The sequence below is a fragment of the Chelonus insularis genome, unplaced genomic scaffold (assembly GCF_013357705.1).
Source record: "Chelonus insularis isolate UGA/USDA-ARS -01 unplaced genomic scaffold, ASM1335770v1 contig_145_pilon, whole genome shotgun sequence".
In the NCBI taxonomy this organism is placed as follows: Eukaryota; Metazoa; Arthropoda; class Insecta; order Hymenoptera; family Braconidae; genus Chelonus; species Chelonus insularis.
In genome coordinates, this window is record NW_023276386.1 from 362,554 (window position 1) to 383,314 (window position 20,761).

At 28.6% G+C, this 20,761-nt stretch overlaps 5 protein-coding genes across 7 annotated transcripts; 3 read left to right on the forward strand and 2 right to left on the reverse strand.

The window, feature by feature from the left end:
• Window positions 1–7: 7 nt before the first annotated feature.
• On the forward strand, window positions 8–9,052 carry LOC118075087 (uncharacterized). 3 transcript variants are annotated; one of them, XM_035096724.1, is made up of 3 exons: window positions 8–336; window positions 7,232–7,755; window positions 7,924–9,052. In XM_035096724.1, exons 2-3 carry the CDS (start codon window positions 7,290–7,292, stop codon window positions 8,109–8,111), a joined length of 654 nt encoding a protein of 217 aa, XP_034952615.1. In that variant the 5' UTR covers window positions 8–336; window positions 7,232–7,289; the 3' UTR covers window positions 8,112–9,052. The 3 variants fall into 3 exon arrangements, with proteins under 3 accessions (XP_034952615.1, XP_034952616.1, XP_034952614.1); XM_035096725.1 differs by lacking the exon at window positions 8–336 and adding an exon at window positions 4,492–5,618; XM_035096723.1 differs by lacking the exon at window positions 8–336 and adding an exon at window positions 4,493–5,732.
• A 6-nt stretch (window positions 9,053–9,058) lies between these two features.
• On the reverse strand, window positions 9,059–10,883 carry Echs1 (Enoyl-CoA hydratase, short chain 1). The gene is made up of 6 exons (XM_035096721.1): window positions 10,690–10,883; window positions 10,052–10,255; window positions 9,848–9,972; window positions 9,579–9,783; window positions 9,314–9,501; window positions 9,059–9,248 (listed from the first exon to the last, which is right to left on the reverse strand). The coding sequence occupies exons 1-6, from the start codon at window positions 10,787–10,789 to the stop codon at window positions 9,183–9,185; spliced, it is 888 nt and encodes a 295-aa protein (XP_034952612.1). The 5' UTR covers window positions 10,790–10,883; the 3' UTR covers window positions 9,059–9,182.
• A 657-nt stretch (window positions 10,884–11,540) lies between these two features.
• On the forward strand, window positions 11,541–13,160 carry LOC118075111 (myo-inositol 2-dehydrogenase-like). Its single transcript, XM_035096764.1, has 4 exons — window positions 11,541–11,717; window positions 11,788–12,033; window positions 12,138–12,519; window positions 12,601–13,160. The coding sequence occupies exons 1-4, from the start codon at window positions 11,635–11,637 to the stop codon at window positions 13,051–13,053; spliced, it is 1,164 nt and encodes a 387-aa protein (XP_034952655.1). The 5' UTR covers window positions 11,541–11,634; the 3' UTR covers window positions 13,054–13,160.
• Window positions 13,161–13,239: 79 nt separating this feature from the next.
• rngo (DNA damage inducible 1 homolog rngo) lies at window positions 13,240–15,726 on the reverse strand. Its single transcript, XM_035096751.1, has 6 exons — window positions 15,184–15,726; window positions 14,913–15,116; window positions 14,578–14,832; window positions 14,192–14,497; window positions 13,995–14,114; window positions 13,240–13,918 (listed from the first exon to the last, which is right to left on the reverse strand). Exons 1-6 carry the CDS (start codon window positions 15,446–15,448, stop codon window positions 13,698–13,700), a joined length of 1,371 nt encoding a protein of 456 aa, XP_034952642.1. The 5' UTR covers window positions 15,449–15,726; the 3' UTR covers window positions 13,240–13,697.
• Window positions 15,727–17,283: 1,557 nt separating this feature from the next.
• Window positions 17,284–20,103, forward strand: LOC118075078 (ankyrin-1-like). Its single transcript, XM_035096710.1, has 4 exons — window positions 17,284–17,328; window positions 17,377–18,638; window positions 18,864–19,564; window positions 19,625–20,103. The coding sequence occupies exons 1-4, from the start codon at window positions 17,284–17,286 to the stop codon at window positions 20,101–20,103; spliced, it is 2,487 nt and encodes an 828-aa protein (XP_034952601.1).
• The last annotated feature ends 658 nt before the right edge of the window (window positions 20,104–20,761 follow it).

The following is a 20,761-nucleotide window of genomic DNA, read 5'->3' on the forward strand; positions in this document are numbered from 1 at the left end:
AGAGAGTTGCGTGCGCTTCGGATCTCACAAATCTCGCGTGGGACGGCTTTCATTGACGTACCGGTAACTCTCGTGTCTTTGCAGTCGCTATTGGACTTTCACAAGTGACGGCAGTATACATTTAGAGTTATTTTAAAACGATTTTTAAAACTAAACTACATTCAGTAAAGTCACTAGTTTTTGCTCCGCTAATTCTCTGCTAAATAAAAATTTTAAATCAGTTTTAATTTCATCAAGTTGTTAACGTGTGTGTGCTTATCAAAAATATACCCACGGAATCGAGCACCAGATTCAGAAACGTGCTTGACGAGCTGCGAATAATACTGAGTTCTTTTGGTAAGTTTTAATTATTTTAATGACTAGATAATTATGAATATTCATTTATCAGTAACAATAACTAGTTTCACTTAATAACTGTTAATCTTTTTTTTCTTTAAATTCATAAATTTAACACTAATATTTTATTAAACATCTTAATTTACATTAATTATTAATCTAGTTGTTTAATTAAATTTTTATTATAAATTATTTTATATTTAAATATCGAACAATATAACGTTTTCTACCTCTATTCTTTGAAATTAAAAAATTTCGCAAATAGTGAGTAGCAACAAGCTTTTCTTTGGACACGGTTTAGTGAGATACACGTTTGCTCGTGCATACCATTTTACTGAATTATATAGACTAGTTAATACAGTGATTAAAATTGATGCTTGATTGTTACTGCATTTATTATTATACAGATAACGGTTTTCTGTATAAAAAAATATCCTATATAAAAATCAGTTAGATTTTAAAAACAAATTTAATCTTGGTATTTTTTTAAAATTACTTCTATATTTTATGATAATTGAATTAAAAAATTTCTTTCATTCAGCTACAATTATAAATATAAATAATTATTATAAAAGAATCATAAAAGAATGTTAGGTTGGTATTTTTTAAATGCATTAATGATAATGTCTATTAAAAATTTATAAAAATTCCATGTATTATTGACAAGATGTTGTTTTTTCTTCTGTCAACTTAAATAAATGAAATTCACAAAAAGGAATACATGATTGTGTTGAATAAAATGATGATCACATATGAATAAAATTGAATATACTGGACGAAGTTAATGAATTAGCAAATTTTGAACCATTTAGATATTTTAGTGGTATAAATGGACTTTTCAAGGATATGAGTGAAAGGTTCATGGTCATGAGATTGCTGGAATAACCTTTGTCAAAGGTTTTCCGTAGCAATTTCTTGATTACCTCGACTATGACCTTAAGCATTTTATACTAGTCTTCATTGCAATTATTCCAAGTGACCAAGAAGCTCGGTGAACTATTGATAATAAAGAATCGACATTTATCAATCTTTATTAGAAATATTTTCTTACAGTGTCTTCGATAAGTTTATCGTTCAAGTTAAAGCTCTAAAAAACCAATGAAGTGTATTAATAATTCTATCAATTATATCCGCATCCTTTAAATATTTTTTTCCTTTTTAATTATTTATTGAAGATTAACGATTTCGTAATAACTTGTTTACGTAATTAAAAACAAAATACAAAAAGAATTATTGACAATTTACAATTATAAATAAAAGGAAAAATAGCTAAGAAATGATTGATGTTATGTCAAATATCTTAGCAAAAAAGAACATCAATTATGTCTAGATGTTATTACAAAATTTTTAATTTTTATTACTGCTTATCTTTATATCAAAATTGATTTAGATGGCAAGGAATTGAAAAGCAAATACAAGTAACTATGGTAGCACTTATTTTTTTGAAACATTAAATATTCTGTCCATCTATTATTAGACTAAGACAAAGCATGATGAAAAGATGACACAAGTGGTCTTCTTCTGTTGCGTGTTCAAACTTCACGGTATCACAATTTTGAATAAAAAATTCTGTAACAATTATTTTTTCTTTCTTATCTAATGTTCTTACTTTTCAGTATTATTACTCTCATTTCTATTCTCCATAAAATTTACAAACAATAAAAAGCAATTATTAACTATTATTAAGTTTTTAAATATTAATCATTAAATTCAGGTTATCAAATAGATTAGTATTTAAATAGAGCTACCAAGACATAAGTGTTATTTAATATAAAAATAATTTTTTAACAATTATAATTAATAACGTTTGATGATGGAAATAAGTAAACATGAAGAATTCTTAAAACAATAAAGCAAATAGTACTAGAAGAAATAAAAGAAGAGTCGAGAACTGGACACTCATATCAGAACTTTGATAATCAACCAGCGGAACAAAGAGAAACCTTACCGGACACACACGCTAAGATCTTAAGCAACCACCGCATTGATTTCGTAATAAAACGAACCGTGCTTTACGTGACACTCCATGAAAGTGAAGTGTAGATAGGTGTGACCCCGCAGATCGACACTACCAACATCTTAGTACTATTTAATCTTTATTAACAATATTATATCACTGATAACAGGATTTAATAATCATCAACTAAATGAGATAATGATGAGATGCATAACTTGTCTGATGTGCTACATACATTCTAATCCTCTAGATGTATTGAAATGATATGCATGAAGCGTTCATATCTACCAATAATCCTAAGTTAAACAACACTCTGCTAAAAGTTGTATTTACTAATAATCCTAGACTGTAAGCAACAGATTTTATATTGGAGCCATGGAGTATTGGTTGTGTCCATAGATTTCTCTGGAGATACAACAAAAATTCAGACTCGTTCTTGAACAGATTTTTGATCTGTTCTAAAAAGTGGGATACTTATTTGATAAAGTTTATGTCTTCATTCAGCTGTAAATGATAAATATATTGTAAACAGATATTTTATAATTTTAAAGTAAGGAATAATGCGTGAACACCAACCTGCTGACACGTTACCATAACTGACAATGCACAGAAATCACGGACCAGGACAACGGGAATCTGCCAGTGAACGATACAGGTTGCATAACGGTTCTATTCGTCTCAGCATCCAGAAAGTCGACAACAAGTTTTAACTTTAGTATCATTCAATATAACTAAAAGAAATACTTTTAGAATAATCATGTATAATATTTAGGTATTGGTTACTTTTATGCAGTATTATTGCTTTTATTATCACGTAAAAAGCTGAATAAATATCCATTTTTGGAGTATTCATTAACCAAAAAAATGCTCATGTATCTTTTGTATAGCTGAAGACAAAAGAGGTTATTTTTGAAAAATAAAATCAATCAAAAAATACTCAAGGTTTTATTTTGAGTAAAAATAATTCTTAAGATGTATTTAAATAAGTTATTATGACTCTTCTTTATTTTTTTTTCTTCAATGAAAGGAAATGCAAGTCGTATTATGACTGTTTAAAAGTGTGTGTGCAAATATATGATAGGCTATGAGTCATCAGCAAGAGGTTGCAGAAAAGTTGATCGTCAAGGTGGGTGAACAAACTAGAAAATCATGTGGATTATTATTATTGAGATGTTTATACTTTGAATTGTTAAAAAACAAGAAATAATGAAAATATTAATTATACAATTGATGTTGTATAATTTTTGTACTTTGACTCAGGTGGTGTTTTAGAGTCAAGTTTTAATAATTTAAAGTGAGGTTAGTTAAAAATGTGAATATTTTAATTTTTATTACTGTAAAAAGCATTAAGCTAATTGAATTTGATGTCTCTGTGGCAGGTTGACTTTTATACAGACAAAGAAAGGAAGGTACAGTTGAGAAGACGAAGCTTGTGATCCAGTTCCCAACATGACAGGAACAATGTACCGTTAAGTCTTGGATAATTTCGAATCCTTGAGAAAAATACTATTAATTAAGATTGTTTCTACTATTTAAGTAATGTCTAAAAGTTTTATCATTAGGACAAACGAAACAAGTCTTTAACTACAATTTTATTTCTTTGCGATACGCTATATGAAAGAAATTACCGAACATTAGACTTTGTAATTGAAAAGAATCTTAAGCAAGGATCTAACATAGTATGGAAGGATGATGATGATAATTATTAGATATTAGAAAGTTAATCAAAATAAAATTGTAAACAATATGTTTGTTAATAATGAAATCGAAAAAAATGTTTCGAAAAATCCAGGAATACACCAGTGAATTACACAATCATGATATTTGATGAGCGTGAAATAATTCTAGAAAATAAAGACATTACAAATTTTAGGAGGTTCAGACGTACTTTTACTGTTTAAAAAGAGTATCTAAAAAAAAAGTAGTATCCTCACCTTTCACCCTGAAGTATAACTGTACTTATATGAGGGGAAAGGTGACTAAAATAGCTGGCTAACAGAAGCAAATAATAATGTTGGTTAGTTGCAAGAACTGAGGACATTAACCTGTTCGACCACTAAGCTATTATTGATGTTTTTCACTTACATTTAGTTACTTTCTAATATTTTTTGTTAATTCATGGTTAAATTAAACAGATCAATGTTAAATGTATGAGTGTGTTGTTGATACTGAAAATTAACATACTTTTCACAATATCAAATCAATCGTATTTATTTCAATATAAGTATTTAGTATTATCATAATTATATGAGCGTGAGAACCTTTACAATAAAGTAATAACTTTTCTTAATAAGTAAACTGGACATGCGCAGTCGATCTCAAAGATGCGGTTGATCGGGTGTGCATTCACTTGGTATAGAAGATAACATTTCCTGAACGCGAAATCAACATAACTTATTCGCCGGCAAGTTCTATGTATTGTATAGCTGAGCCTGCTAAACCTTATTAAGTCTGTTGCACGCGCCCACTCAACGACATGTTATAGCTAAAAAAGAAAGCATCATATACTATCATACTACTAATAATCATGAAAAAAAGATATTTCAATAAAAACACTATTTTTAAAAATCATTCAGGTGATTAACTTATCAAAAATTATAGATTGGTCTGTATGTGCTCTACTTAAAAATCTTTTGTGACAGAAAGGAAACTAGAAACCTACTTTCTTAATGTAACAAATCACCTACAACCTACATCGAATAATATTCAAATGCTAAAACTTTTATCAATTGAATTGAAATTGCTGTATAATAATATTCAATTTAAATGATTGTTAAAAATGTAGGAGAAAATTAATTAAAAAAAAGCTCGAATCATTATCAACATCATCATCATCATCACTTCAAAGACTTTGGAGCAAAACTAGTGTAAATAAGTAATTGAAGTCTAGAATGAACAAAGTGTGTAGGTGGTATCCTATAATGTAAAGTGATCTTCTTTTTATTATTTGCTTAGTCTCATCGTTATTACGTGTTATAGTCACTAACATACAACAGATATAGTGGATCGTGCTGTTTAGTTTATTCAGAGTGAAAGTACAAATTCTCGATGCTTAACTTTAGAATCAGTCGCACCGCGACGGCTTCTCTGGTTGGATCGATCCTGTGCCTTGGCCCTCTTGATGGCCTCGGCTTTAATTTCAAATAAATAATTATTAATTAATTATTAATTATTTCTTTGAAATGTTTTGATTTTATTTATTATTTTTTAATTGTATCAACTTGATGTGTATGAAAGAAATTCATGGAATAATTAAATGTCAACCGTGATTATAAGTGAACTTTATAAATGATAATATTGTAAAACCAGTTGTTAAATTTGTGTGGTAATGTCATTATTATTTTGTTTTTATTTTAAAATTATTTTACACAGTGTATTTTAAAAGTGATATTCCATATGGAGTTTATGAGATTGTTTAGGAAGTTTATATATCAACAAGGTGGAGTATTATGAATTGTTTTATATTAAAATTTCACATCGTGAGTTGTATTTAATGAAAAAGCAAACATGAACAAAATAAATAAGTGATAGAAATGAAAAAAAAAGAATAACGATGTGAATTATTTAAAATAGATGAATGGTTATGTGTGTAAGGAAATTTTTAAGTATTAAAGGTCACGAGAGAAAACTAAAGAGGAAATGTACAGACAATGTTATGACTTCCGCTTTGGATTTACTATTGTGATCATATAGTTGAAGAGATATTGGAATAAAGTTTACAATAACATAAACCATCAATAGTTGCTAACTTTTATCATTTTATGTTTGATGTTAATTAAATGTTTGCTGATTTTTTTATGTTAGTCATCCTTATAATTATAATTATTTTTATATAATTTTAAAATTGTGTCATGGTCATCAGTGTTCTATCTGTAACCCGAATATAATGATATAAAAGATGCATATTGCGTCAATAAACTCTTCACTCTTCAAAAAAAAAAAATAACCAAACAATGATTTTACATAATCATTCTATTGTTTTGTTTATTTATCGTAATTTAAATGAACTATGTGCATAGATAAAATTGATAAAAAATCAAAATAATTTATGAAACTATCAAGTTAGTTGACGGAAATTTGGTTCTTTACACTTCGATGCTTTCTATTGTTCAATCAAAAATTATTATGCAAGTCATTAAATTATATTATAACCTAACAGTTAAATTAACCAATATTTTAATTAAATTAATGCTTGACTTATTTTTCTAATTTTATGGAATAATTATTCATATTATTGTATATAAAATGAACATCTTACTTTTAAGTAACTATTTTTTTTGCTGTCATTCATTATTGCATACCATTTTTAACGCAATCTCTGGTAATTTCTGCCAACTAACATAATGTTGCATTAATCTTGTCTGCCCTCGAGATTGTAGCGAGTGAACGGCCCGAAGGTCGTGTTGATTCCATGAGTTAAGAAATATATATCTATTATACTACTTATATTAAAGGATTAAATACCTGATATTCTTTGATTTCACATTAAAGATGGTAGATTGATTAAGTAATTTTTATTAACATCTGGAATGCGGATTAAATGTAATATTTTGTTGATAGAATGATGTAAAAAACTATATTTATTAAAAAAATCATCTATAAAAGTTGAAACAAGTTTATCAAGTATAAAAAAATATGTTAGATAATTTTTGTTGTTTTTTAAAAGTTTAAAATAACGAATTAGTATAACTACTCTTGTAATTATAGACAAATAAAATAGTAATAATTATGCAATGTATTACATAAACATTTACTATTGCTTTTATTTGAAGATAATTATTGAAAGTATATTGTATAAGGACCAGAATGATAAAAATATTTTTCCAATTGAAATTAGAGATATTAAATAACCTCAAAAATATTTACTTTTACTTTAGTTTTTTTTTTTTTTTGTTGTATGATAATTGAAAATATTTGATTCTAAATTTTTAATTACAGACTGTGCAAAAAACAAGCCAAAAACTGGAAGTTACAATAAATCATCCTCCAACTAAAAATGGCCAGGCAACAGACAACAGACCGGAACATCCCTCATCTGAGGGACATCTTTGGTTTCGGCAACAAGTGGGAGACGGGACGTGGGCAGACCGAAGAGAAAGCCTTAGGTCACGACAGCGCTGTATCAGTGGGATCAACATCAGGGGAGGAAGAGAGTCCGAAGAACAGCAAAAAAAAGAAGTCTCGCCGCCGAGACAACAGCAAAACTCTAACCGAGAGCGACGTAAAGCATTTAGAGCGGCACCTGTCGATGAAGAAGACTATCCGGAAGAAAATAATGCGTGATTTGCAACAGGCGTTTGTTGAAGATCCTAATGAATTTAGAGTTGATGATATTCCACCAGAACAATTGAAAGCCGAAATTAATATTCAAAGTCTTAGCTTTGGTACACCATCTCAAAAACAAGGACGTTCTAGAGGAAACACTGAAAATACTTTCTTAGATATGCTACGAGCTGGTGGAGGTAAAGTCGATTGAATTTTTTTTCAAGTCTATCGTATATTTTATTTGTAATTGATATTTATTATCTTGATCGTACTTGTTTTTTTTTTCTATTGTGCTATATAATTTTTTATTTAATTAACATTGAGGTCTATTAATAATTCATGATGTTGACTTGATATTTTTTTAGGATTCGCAGAAGGAACCACTGATGGAGATCAAGATTCTGGTCATGGAGGTTCTCCAACAAGAGAGCCAGTTACTCATGATACTGATGATGAATCAAGCTTCTCATATGACACTTCAACTGCAACACCTACTAAAAAAAGTGGCGCTTTCTGGAGACGTTTTACTATGAAGAACCGAAATAAACGATAAATATAAATACTTGACTAAGAGTCGAATGAAAAATAATATTTTCCATAGAGCATTAACTTACTTAATTCCTTATTAATTCATTACTCTTTAAAATGAATTTTAGAGCTGAGCTTACGACTGTGATATACGTAAAAGAATCTGATGTTCCCTGCACTCTAGATTTTGATACCCATTTTAAATACATTTTACAGTCTCATAGAATTGATTTAATTTTTATATCAAATCATTTCAAAGCCAATTCCTTTTAATATTTATCAATAATAACATTAATAAATGTTCATAATAACGAGGATGATTATAAAAACGACGATCTATATTGTATTTTTATCCATGAAAAAATCAGTAACTGTTTCCGACATACTTTCTTCAATTGTATAAAAAATAATTTCCATCAATGTACCAAGCAAAGGAATAATCAATTTTTTATAAAATTATCTTACTTAAATTTGCACGTAATAAATTGTTATGATTAATTATTATATTATCATTTTAAGATTACTTATTAAAGTGAAGAAGGTGAGAGTTTGTTCTGATTGTTATGAATTTAAATGGTGAAATGACATCAAGTAAAATGATGGATTACTTACATATATATATATTTATACATTTGTGTATGCAGTTATGATATAAACTATAATTAGTTTAAAGTATACATTATTAGTATTAGCTAGTCACAGTGTGGAAATGTAAAATATGCAATCAATTGTTGGAGTAAAACATGATAAAATTAAAACAATGATAATAAAAAAATTATTATTATTTTTTTTATTGTTATATGTGATACAATAAGATTTTTCTAGGTGTTATTTCCGAAAAAAATCCAATCATATTTTTCGTATTAATTGCAATCCAATGTATTTTCTATGAGCGTATTATATCTAATAATTGTCATTGTATAAGGCAATTGACAAAATAAATATAAAAATTTTAAATACAATGTATTCAAGTATTTTATTAAAAATGAGGTAATAAATGGCATATAAAAATATTACAATACTTGATTATAGATATTATATATTTACAAAAACCATTAGATCATTTATTCATTGCCGTCATTGTTATTTATCATCATTACTGGTTGGTAAATTTAGGTGGACGTTTTTCTATAAAAGCTTTCATGCCTTCTTTTTGATCATCCTAAAATAAAAAATTTATTATGAAAAAAAACGATCAAGTGTTGTAGAAAAAAAACGTTTGCTTACTGTTGAAAATGTTGCCTGGAACATTCTTTTTTCAAAATGAAGTCCCTCTTGGAGAGTCATTTCGTACGCTTTGTTTACAGCTTCTTTAGCTAAAGTAACAGTTAATTGGGAGTGTGAAGCTATTTTTTCACCGAGTTTTACTGCTTCCGCTACAACTTTATCAGCGGGAAAGACTTTGCTGACCAAACCTAAAATATTTATTTATATATAATAAAAAATATCAATAGCAAAAATATATATATCAGATTGTAATAGTGATAATAACCAGCTTTTTCTGCTTCTTCAGCTGTTATTTGATTTCCCGTGAGTACCATTTCCATAGCTTTACTTTTGCCAATAGCTCTGGTGAGTCGTTGAGTACCACCAGCACCTGGGATTGTACCAATTGCAATTTCTGGTTGACCAAATTTAGCTTTATCACCAGCATAAATAATATCACACATCATTGCAATTTCGCAACCTCCTCCTAACTTTTGAGAAATATTTTTTTACTATCAAAATTGAAATTTAATTAAACATCATTCAATTACGTACAGCATAACCATTGACAGCTGCAATAACTGGTTTTCTAGCTTTCGCAACTCCAGACCAATGTTCTAAAAATGCACTAGTAATATTTTTCGAAAATGTATTGTCTGCCATTTCTTTAATATCAGCACCTAAAAATAAGTAATTTATTAATTCATTGTTAATCGTAAATTTCATTTCCTTTATATAATGAACTTTTTTTTTCTATACCTGCCGCGAAAGCTCGTTCATTTCCGGTGAGTACAATAGCCCCGACTGAATTATCTGAATCAAATTTTTGAATAGCTTCATTCAACTCAGTAACTAAGTCCTGACACAAAGCATTCAATGCTTTAGGTCGATCTAATGTAATTACCCCAACATTCTTTTTTTCTCCAGACTTTTCTACTTTTATAAACTGATATGTAGAAGGGGCTGAAAAAAATTCAAATTAATTTTTTTTATAATTTGGAACTCGATAGACTTCTTTATTTGTCGTACAGTCAATTTCTTATCAACATGTTTAAAAGCTATAGACTTGAAAGGTCAACTAGAAATTATGTATTTATAGAAAATTACGAAACCATTTACCTTATCATACAGTGATATTTATTAATCTGAATTATATAAATATTAAATATCAACTTCCTACTATCAAATTAAAAAAAATTATAAATTTTTTCGGATATTTGTTTAATAATTATAACTGATTAAATAAAATGTATCTAAAGTTTATACATTTATGAACAAATGATTAAGAATGAAAAGAAATGTAGGGAATCAAAGTTCACGAACCACTTGTTGATTTTTAGCAACAAGACATCTATTAAATATATATAAAAAACCACAAAACCGGTTTTGATACTCACTAGAATAATATTTGATAGTTGATGTAAAATTGATAGTTGATTTTGGTATGATTTTAGGCAATTTAGAGATTAAAATACGAGAGAAGTGTGAAGGAGTCATGATGGATCCTTATCAATATGTGTACTGAAAATTGAGTAGCACAGTGAATGCTAATTTCAACAGTTTTGATAAAGAGTAACTACTCTACATGATATAGAAGCTCAGACTCCAGAATTTCGTGTTCAGGGAGTGCTTAGTACGTAAGCCGGCTATTTGCAGCGCTAGTGTCGATTTGAATTGTCTGCGAATCAGTTGTTGACAAGAGTAGTATTGATAGAAGATGTTTATTAGGATATGATCTATCTTTTTTTCAAGAAAAAATTCACATTTATTCTAGCTTATCAAAAGCATGTCCAACTGGACAATTGAACAAAAAAATCTTCATTCTACTTCAGGGTTTTCTTTTACTTCACTGAAGTTTTAGAACCCATTCTAAAGCAGCCACCAAAAATGATCAATATTTCTTGGCTTATGCTACTTTGTTATAATTTCTATCTATTTTTTTACAATCGAACTTTTAAGCCTATCATCAAGCCACAATAGCAATTTAAAAAACCAGATTTTTATTGTTGAACACAAATATTCCATTATCAAAGAATGATTATGCAAAATTAACAAGATATTGTATAGTGATAACCCTTATGTTCATGTTATTATAGTTTTAATTATTTATTACAGATTAAAAATTTTGTAACTGATTATCATTAGCAGATATATATTTATAAAAATGTCAAAACTTGATGAATAATTGTCGTCATAGAAAGTTCCTTTTATGCTGATAATTCCCCCCTGTTTGCAAAAAGATCATCTGTATAAATACGATGGAGATCTTTATTTTCTTATATCATTTGCCAGTGGATTGAGTTTATAGAGTGAATAAAAATAGTTTAATTATTTTAAAGAAAATGGCAACTATTAAATTCAAGGAATCATCTCCTTACACTAGACCAACTCCAGCTCCACCATCAGAAGATTATTTATATAAAATGTAATAATTACAATAGTTATGTATTTTAATATTTTAAAATTATTTTACTAATTTAAAATTTTCAATTTAGATTTGAAAATAATCGTGCTCTAACTAGTGATACAGCAAGTGATCCAATTATAAGAATCGCAATTTTTGGAGTGGGTCGAGCAGGAATGATTCATCTTGATAATATTATCAATAATCCACGAACTAAATTAATTTATATTGTTGATGATATGGAATCTAACTGGCCGAAAATTAAAAAACATTTTCGATTGAATGATGTTATTTTTCTGAACAGTAAACAGTCAGACAAGGTTTTTAAAGATCCAAAGTAAGATTAAATTTTTTATTACTGAAAATAATTTTATTAAGTAATTTATGCAATCTAATTCAGTTGAAGAATAAAAAAAACTAATTAATTTATTTTTCAACTAGTGTTGATGCAGTACTTGTTGCATCTCCAACTCATACACACGAGCTGATAGTTACTAAAGCGTTAGAAGCAAAAAAATCTGTATTTTGTGAGAAACCTGTAGCTGAAAATCGCCAAAATACCGAAAAGTGTTATGCTACTGCTCAAAAAACTGGAAAAACTCTTTTTACTGCATTTAATCGTCGCTTTGATCCAAGTTATAATGCAGTAAGGAACAGAGTTAGGAAAGGAGAAGTTGGACATGTTCATGTACTTAGAATAGTATCTCGAGATTCACCTTTGCCTACAATTGAATATCTTCGTGAATCTGGTGGAATTTTCCATGACTGTATGGTCCATGATATTGACATGATGACATGGATCTTGGGAGAATATCCAACAAGAGTAAAAACAATTTCATTATAACTAACAAGACTTTGTGTTATGCTTTTACATAAATAATATATATTGTAAATTATATTTTAGGTTTCAGTTCAAGCATCTGCCAATATACCGGAGATAAATGCAATTAATGATTTTGATACAGTAGTAACATCGTTAAAATTTCCATCTGGTACTTTGGGAGTCATAGATCTATCTCGTAATTCAGTATACGGTTATGATATGAGACTTGAAGCTTTCGGACCAAAAGGAATGGTGCGCGCTGAAAATGAACAGCCAATTCACTGTGTTGAGACAATGTATAATTATAATGGTCCTAATCAGCCACCAATTTGGTATTCATTTCCAAGTCGCTTCCGATTAGCTTATCAGAAAGAACTTGATCATTTTCTTGACATTATTTTGGGTAAAGTAGAACCCTCTGTTAAACCTAAAGAAACGTTAGCAGTAAGTAAAATAGCAGCTGCATGTGAAGAATCAGCACGTACTGGAAAAATGATCGAAATTCATTGGAATAATGGAGAACTTCCAGCATAAAAAAGAGAAATATAAGTACAAAATTTAATATTTCAACTGTTTATTTGTTATTTTATATACAAATGAATTTGCTTAAAATTCAGCTACAAAAAAAATATTTTTATTAAACATTTTAATTTTGTTAATGTTTATTTTCAATCAAATAAAATATGATTTTCAATTAAATGAAAATTAATATAAATACATATATCAAAAATGCTTTTCAAGTCTACTTTAATTAATGAAATGTAAATAATTTCATTAAAACATGTAGATTTTATTTTTATAGGTTTATTTCACATTCTTTCAAGTTAATATTAATCAATAAAATCTGTTAAAAATGACACACTTTGAATATTTAACAAAAAAATCAAACAATAATTGTCTAAATAAAAAAAGTTATTGACTTATAAGCATTTTATCATTCCTGATTTAACTAGCTTGACTACGATATCAGTCATTCATAATAATTGAGCATTCACGTTGATTTTACGCAATAACTTTTCATAAATTCACAAAAAATGATTTTCAAAATTGAAAAAATATATTTTAAAAAAATGAACAAAATTATTCATTTATCAAACTAAATCATAATCATTCCTTGAAGTAAATTTTAGTATTTAATTTTGTTAGAAATATTAGAAAAGTCTTGCCAGTTACATTATTTAAAATTTTAACGATTTTGCATATAATGCAGCAGTAGCCTGAATTCCATCGCCATTGAATCGGCGTAATTCTGCAATTACTTGAGCTCGAGGAAAGCCAAGAGCTTCGATAGCTTTAACATTAGATTCTGTGAAAGGATCATCAGAAGAAACCGTAATATCAGTGTTATTCGTTGTAGAATTTGAGGCCGATGTGGTAGATGCATTATTTACGTTGCTTTCTAAAGAATGAATGATATAATATTAAATTTCAAAATAATATTGAAAAATATAATCAGTAATTAAATATCTACTTACCTTGTTGTTGTCTCAGTTTTTTTGCTTCTCTTGCACTATCTTCTAAGACTCTTTGGTAATCACGATCATCCATCGTACTATCATTATTACCACTTAATCTAGCACATTCAGGCAATTCTCCTAAAAATTATATATTTGATTAAAAACTTGCCACATATCAATAATTTTCTTTCATTAATTTTAAATTCAGTACAAACCTTCAGCTAAAAATGGTGTTTCAGTGCCTGTAGTACCAATTTTCAAGACATTTTTTTTAAGATCTATACAGCATTGATGTCGTTTAAGCATATCCAAACCCAACAACATATCCATAGGTTGTTCTTCAAGAACACTGAAGGACGTAGTTAAATGATCATTACCAATTTGTATTTGCACCATATGAATACGGCCAATAATACGTTGAACACCTACTCCTTTTGCTACTCCAGCCCACCTTGAGTCAACAAGTCGCATTATATGACATCGTTCAGCACATGCAGCTGACATTATTGTTGTTTGAGCACCTAAAATAAAAAATATAATATTATTATATATATTTTTAACAGATGAATAAAATAGTTTTTATTGAATAAGATATAATTACCTGAATCAATAAATGCTTTCACAGGATGTCCATTAACTTTACAATTGATATAAAGCATTACAACAGTCCCAAATGTTTCTGGATTATATTCCATAGCTGCTTCCATATTAGCTTCAATATTTTTTTGTCGAATTTCTTCAGCAATAAGTCTCTGAGATTCTGTGTCAAATGGATCTGCATTCATCATTCTTAAACGCTGGGCTTGTCGTTCGTCACGTGCTTTGATTTGCTCCTTTAATACCGTTGAGAATTTATCTAAAAATTATTTAAGATTGTTACAATTTTTTTACATGTTCATTTGATTTACTAGAAATATATTTATTATGATTTTTTACCAAGATTTCCGGATAACAATGCATCAGCTAGTCTAGAATTATTTTGTTTAAGTAAAGCAAGCTGATCTGGATTAGCAAGGAACATATCTCTGATCATAGCAGGATCATTTTCGCTCCGTGGATTTTGAGTTAGTTGAAGAGAAGAATTGGGACTCGTTGATGTTCCTGGAATCCTAATAGAACTAAAATCTAATATTGGCAGAGCTGAAAAAATATAATAAATTGAGTTAAATGATTAAGTGAATATAAAATTAGTGAATGTAATGCTAACCTCCATTACTGGTTGATTGAAGACTGAGATCTGCTCCACTTTGATGTATATGTTGTAGAATAACAACATCACCGTCTCTGATGCCATGATCTTTCAGAGACTTTTTTTCTTCCATGAGCGGCCGTCCATTAAAAGCAATGGAGATTTCTGGTGCAGGAACTCCACATTCTATCTCACAAAAGGCTTTAAAATTTTCTAACTCTAAATCTTCACTAACATCCAGGACAAATATATCATCACCAAGAGTCGTTACCGTCACTTTCATCTTGAAAATATTCTGCTAACTGATTTGCTTTACTATTTTGGAATTATTTTCACGTTTTTTTGGTTAACTTAATCACGGTTTGTAATTAAACCGATGATACACAATATAAGAAAATATTCGTAACAATTTTAACAATACACGGTATAAAATATTTAACAATATACTTGTTAATTTATTATATCTCACAAAAATGAGTGGGGAGGTGAATGATAAACAGTTTCTGGGTATGTAAACAACAACCCAGCTCAGCAAAAATATTCCACCATTTATAAAGAATACAATGTGAAGTTGTTCACATTTTGACTTTCATTGAATATCGAATGTCGATAAAGTCAATTTCCTTTTCACCATCGAATATAATCTCGTAGATTTGAAAGTATTGCCAAAAGATATTGAAAAAAAAACAGGAAAAATAATAAAAAAGTTATTTTTTTGAATAAAATAAAATTAAAATAATCATAAAATGCAAAACAATAACTAAAATATTTATGGCACATAATGCTGATACACAAGCGTACAAGAGTGCGTGAAATAGTATATTTCACACCTAGGGAGGAAAAGTAGACTAGCTCAAACCACGTGTAAAATTACAACCCGAGCCGAAGGCGAGGGGGGTAAACACGTGGTTTAAGCTTGTCTAATTGTCCTCCTTAGGGCTGAATATAATTTTTCGTCATACCTGAGTGGAAAGTTCAACCCCTCTCCAATGGAAAAGTGAACTTTCCGCGCAGGCATGACGAAAAATTATTTCCTTAGCTCGATTTATTTGTTGATTCATTTAATTAATTATATTTCGAAATATTTTGTTGATTCTTTTAAATTTAAAATTTGTAAGGATTAGTTTGAATTTTAACCTTGAAATTGAGCTAATAAAATTTAGAACATGATGGAAAAGATTGATCATTTCATTTAATTCATATGATTTACATTTTATTTGTACTTTTTATATCTCAGAAAGTTATAACATGTAAATAATCCCAATTTAGAAAAGTTTGTAGTGGCTCAAAAAGCATTTGCTAACATTGTTGGCTAACAACATCGATTAAAATGAAATGAGAAAAATATTATGTTCCAAAATACACTTCGAAGATTTAAAGTTTTCGGAACAATCGGATATCTCGAAAACTTTAATCTCCGAAGCCATTTTCTCGCAATATTAATTAAAAAATCTTTTTTTATAAACAATAAATTTTCATGTGACATGGTCATAAATGTTTTTCACTCATTCGCATCACTAAAAAGAGGTTGCGAAACTAAATCGGTTGATATTTAATAAATTCATAATTTTTCTTGCGTATTGACTGGACTATTATATTATCCATATTTTATGTCGGTCCAAATTGTCAAGCGCCAAAGATGCTGTGTTTTGCCAAAGTATACAACAATTAAAACAATAGGCTTTTCGGACCCCTACAAATTTTTCTAAACTTGCAGACCTGAGCGCCTCCGAGTTTGTGGATTACACTATACCTGCCACGTCATCGGTACTTCCGGCAGGTGTTGCAAGATGCATCTTTTTGGAGAGTGCCAAACTTAAAAGGAAGCCATTTTTTTTTAGTTCGCTTACAGCTGTGAGAGAGATCGTTTCGATTTCAACAAAATCAAGCCGTCAATTACTTGGGAAGCTTGAAAAGAGTTGTGAATAAAGTCTTCAGTTGCAATTAAGTTCGAAAAGAATAAAAATTGGAACTTTTTTTGTTTTTAATCGTTCTTTTAACGTAATTTTACAGTGCTTGTTAATAGCATCGTTGTGTCAACGTTTAATCCAGTGAATTGACAATTTTGTTAAAGTAATAATATCTAAAAGATTATTTAAAAGACTATTATAGTGAAAAATGGATGATTCTACGAAAGATCTTAATTTAGAATTGCTTCGTAAAGCAATAAAAAAAAAAAACTTACAAACTGTAAAAAACTTAATAAAAAAGAATGTGGTTGATGTTAATGCATCTGATAGAAGACAAAGTACCCCACTTCATTGGGCGGTACCTAAATCTAACAATTTAGATATCGTGAGATTTTTACTTGATAATGGTGCTGATGTTCATGCAAGTAATTATCAGCATTACAGACCACTTAACATTGCGATTCAACATAATAATTTTGAAGTTGTATTATTACTCATCGCAAGAGGAGCTCTAAATGGTAGTGGTTTGAATTCATCTTTGATAACGGCCATTGAACGCAACAATTTGATGATAGCTAGAATTTTAATTGACACTGGAATCCGATATAATGTATCAGTTGATTTAAGCGATGCACTCAATGTTGCAATTTCTCATAGTCAACCAGAAATGATGGAAATGATTTTACCTCATTGCCGATTTTTAGACTCATCTGCCAAATATATCCCGTGCCAACTTATAACCAAAGATAAACCGGCAAATAAAGAATGTGTAGAACTATTATTAAGATGGAATTTTAAAGTTGATCCAGCCAGTATTCATGATGGACATTTTATTTATGGAGCCGTAGCCAATGGTCATTTACTAATTGTTTTACATCTTCTAGAGCTTGGACTTAATGTGAATATGGTAAATTTGAATAGCGGATTGAGTCTTTTGAATGTGGCTTGTTTAAAAAAACACTATGAAATTGTTAAAATTCTGTTGAAATGCAATGCTTGCATGTACATAACAGCACCCACCGACGATAGAATTTTAAAGAACTATTACTGGGAAGATAACCACAGGCATTCGATGCCATCATTATGGAGAGAAGAAGATTTATGGGATTATACACATTTGCACGTTGCTGTTATAAATTGTGATCTAACAATGGTACGAGTTGTATTAAATAAACCTGGAATAAAGCTGGATGCTTCTAAATTTTTTAATATTGTCTGTATTGCTGTACGGAATAATTGTGAAGAAATAGTTCTTCTATTTTTGAACCGTGGTATTGATGTGAATAATGTTGATGCCAAAGGAAAATCTTTATTACACTTCTGTGTTGATGCTGATCGCAATCAGAAAGACGCCAGATTTAACATAGCTAAAATACTTTTAGAAAGAGGTGCAACTAGCCACATTCCAACTTCAGGAAATTTACTTCTTTTTGACGCAATAAATAATGGACATCAGAAAACAGCTCAATTGTTGTTGTATTATAATGCCAGCATCCACTACATCAATCCTATTAATGGTGATACTCCTCTCCATAAAGCTATAGAGAATAATTTTAATATAGAGTTTATAAAAAATCTGTTGAACCTGAATGCTCCAATTAATGCTGTAAATAATTCCATGCTTACACCACTTCTTGTTGCTTGCAAAATTCCAATAAATAATCAATTAAATATTATTTATTTACTTTTACAATATAATGCAAATATTAATTGTAAAATTGATAATGAAAATATGAATTCACTTTCACCTATTGTTGATTCAATTAAAAATACCGAACAATTTCCAAGCTGGATGGAAGCGAAAGTAAATGATAATCAAAATATTAGAGGTCAAACACCTTTGCATTTAATTTGTAAATATAAAACTAATCAGACTGAGGATATAATAAATTTATTGCTGCAATATAAAGCAAACATTGAAGCTACTGATGCAGAAGGTTGGACTCCACTTTTTGTGGCTTGCTACTCAAATAATTATCCAGCAGTTAAATGTCTTTTGAATAACAATGCAAATGTCTACCATACAGATAATCAAAATCTGAATGCTCTGTATATTTCTGTAAAGCATAATAAATATAATTCTGAAGTCGTCGATGCACTTCTAAAGCATAAAATTAATATTAAATGTATAGACAAACAAGGAAAATCGATATTTCATATAATTGCAGAAAACAATAATCATGATATCATCGAAAATCTTGTTAACGGGAAAGCAAGTATTGATTTGTTTGACAAGAATGGAGATACTCCTCTTCATACCTCTATTAAACACTGCCATGTTAATGTCACTACAGAATTAATAAGTTATGGTGCAGACATAACTATTTTGGATAAAAAAAATCGTTCTCCTCTTCAAATTGCCATGAAGTATATGATAGATGCTCATCAAAATTGTGAAAATTATCGTCTAAGTCGTGAATTTGACGAAAGTAATGGAGCTTTAGAGGAGGATCCTGAAGAAAAGGGCCACAATATTTGGGCTTACATATGCAATTTTGATTCAATTAATGAAACAATAATATCATTACAAAAACAAATTCTTCAATTAAACATCGTCGGATTACCGGTAAATGACTGTGATTTGAAAATAGTTTACGAATTTGATCGCTGTGATGAAATTTCTCCAGAAAATAGGGAGAATTGTGCAATAAATATAGAAGAATTTGAAAAAGAATGTAAGCAAGAAATCGAGAAAATGAAAGAAGAGATAATTGATGGTCGTATGACTTTTTATGATTTACTGAAGAAAAGTATTTATTCTTTGAGTAGATGTGCAAGAAACAAAAAAATTTTGCAAGCTTTGGAAGAACCAGTTTATAATGATAAATTTCCATTATACAGAGAGATTTTTAGAAATCGATTTCGTATGGCCAAATTTCGACACCAAGCCACAAATTCTGTCAGAAAGTATTTTAATACAATTAATCATAAAACATTGCCTGCTGATTGCGTTGATATAATATTGGATCATTTAAACATGGACGACCTAGGAATGATTAGGAATGCTATGAAGTCTTCTAGGAAATAAGCCATACAATTATCCTAAAGAGTAGTATGTAACTTGAATTAGTTCCAATACTGAATGTAAGAAATAATTATTTTCTTAATATTTAAAATTTTTTAAAAAATTACTTGTCATTTTTTGTAATAGTACATTTTTTATAATTATCATTGTCATAATTACTTAGTTTTAAGAAAAATAAAAATACTTTTTTTTATAATTTTTTTAAATGTAATAATATTTATCAATTTTTTAAATTAAATTAATTAAAAAATTCATTTTTAAATCATGTTTTATTAAAAATAACTTTTTTTTTTTTAAATTCGATACAGTTATATTTTATCTATGTTTTTTATTTACACATTTTTTATTATTTAAGTCTCAATAATCTCTGTAAAACAAATAATGTTTAATGTGTTTTCATACTGTAGGTATTAGTGAAAAATAAATAATCTTTTTTATCAATATTTACTTTGTTTTACTTCCTAAAAATCCTGAATGATGAATCCAGTCATTAATTACAATATAAGTAGTAGAAATTTTATTTTATTATATTGAATAAAAATTAATTATTATTGATAAAAACATAATATTTGTAAAAGAAAGAACAAAATATTACCTTTTTCGATCATTTTTTTGTTGCAACTTTATTTGTACGCAATTGTAAATTCGACGAATCCGATTA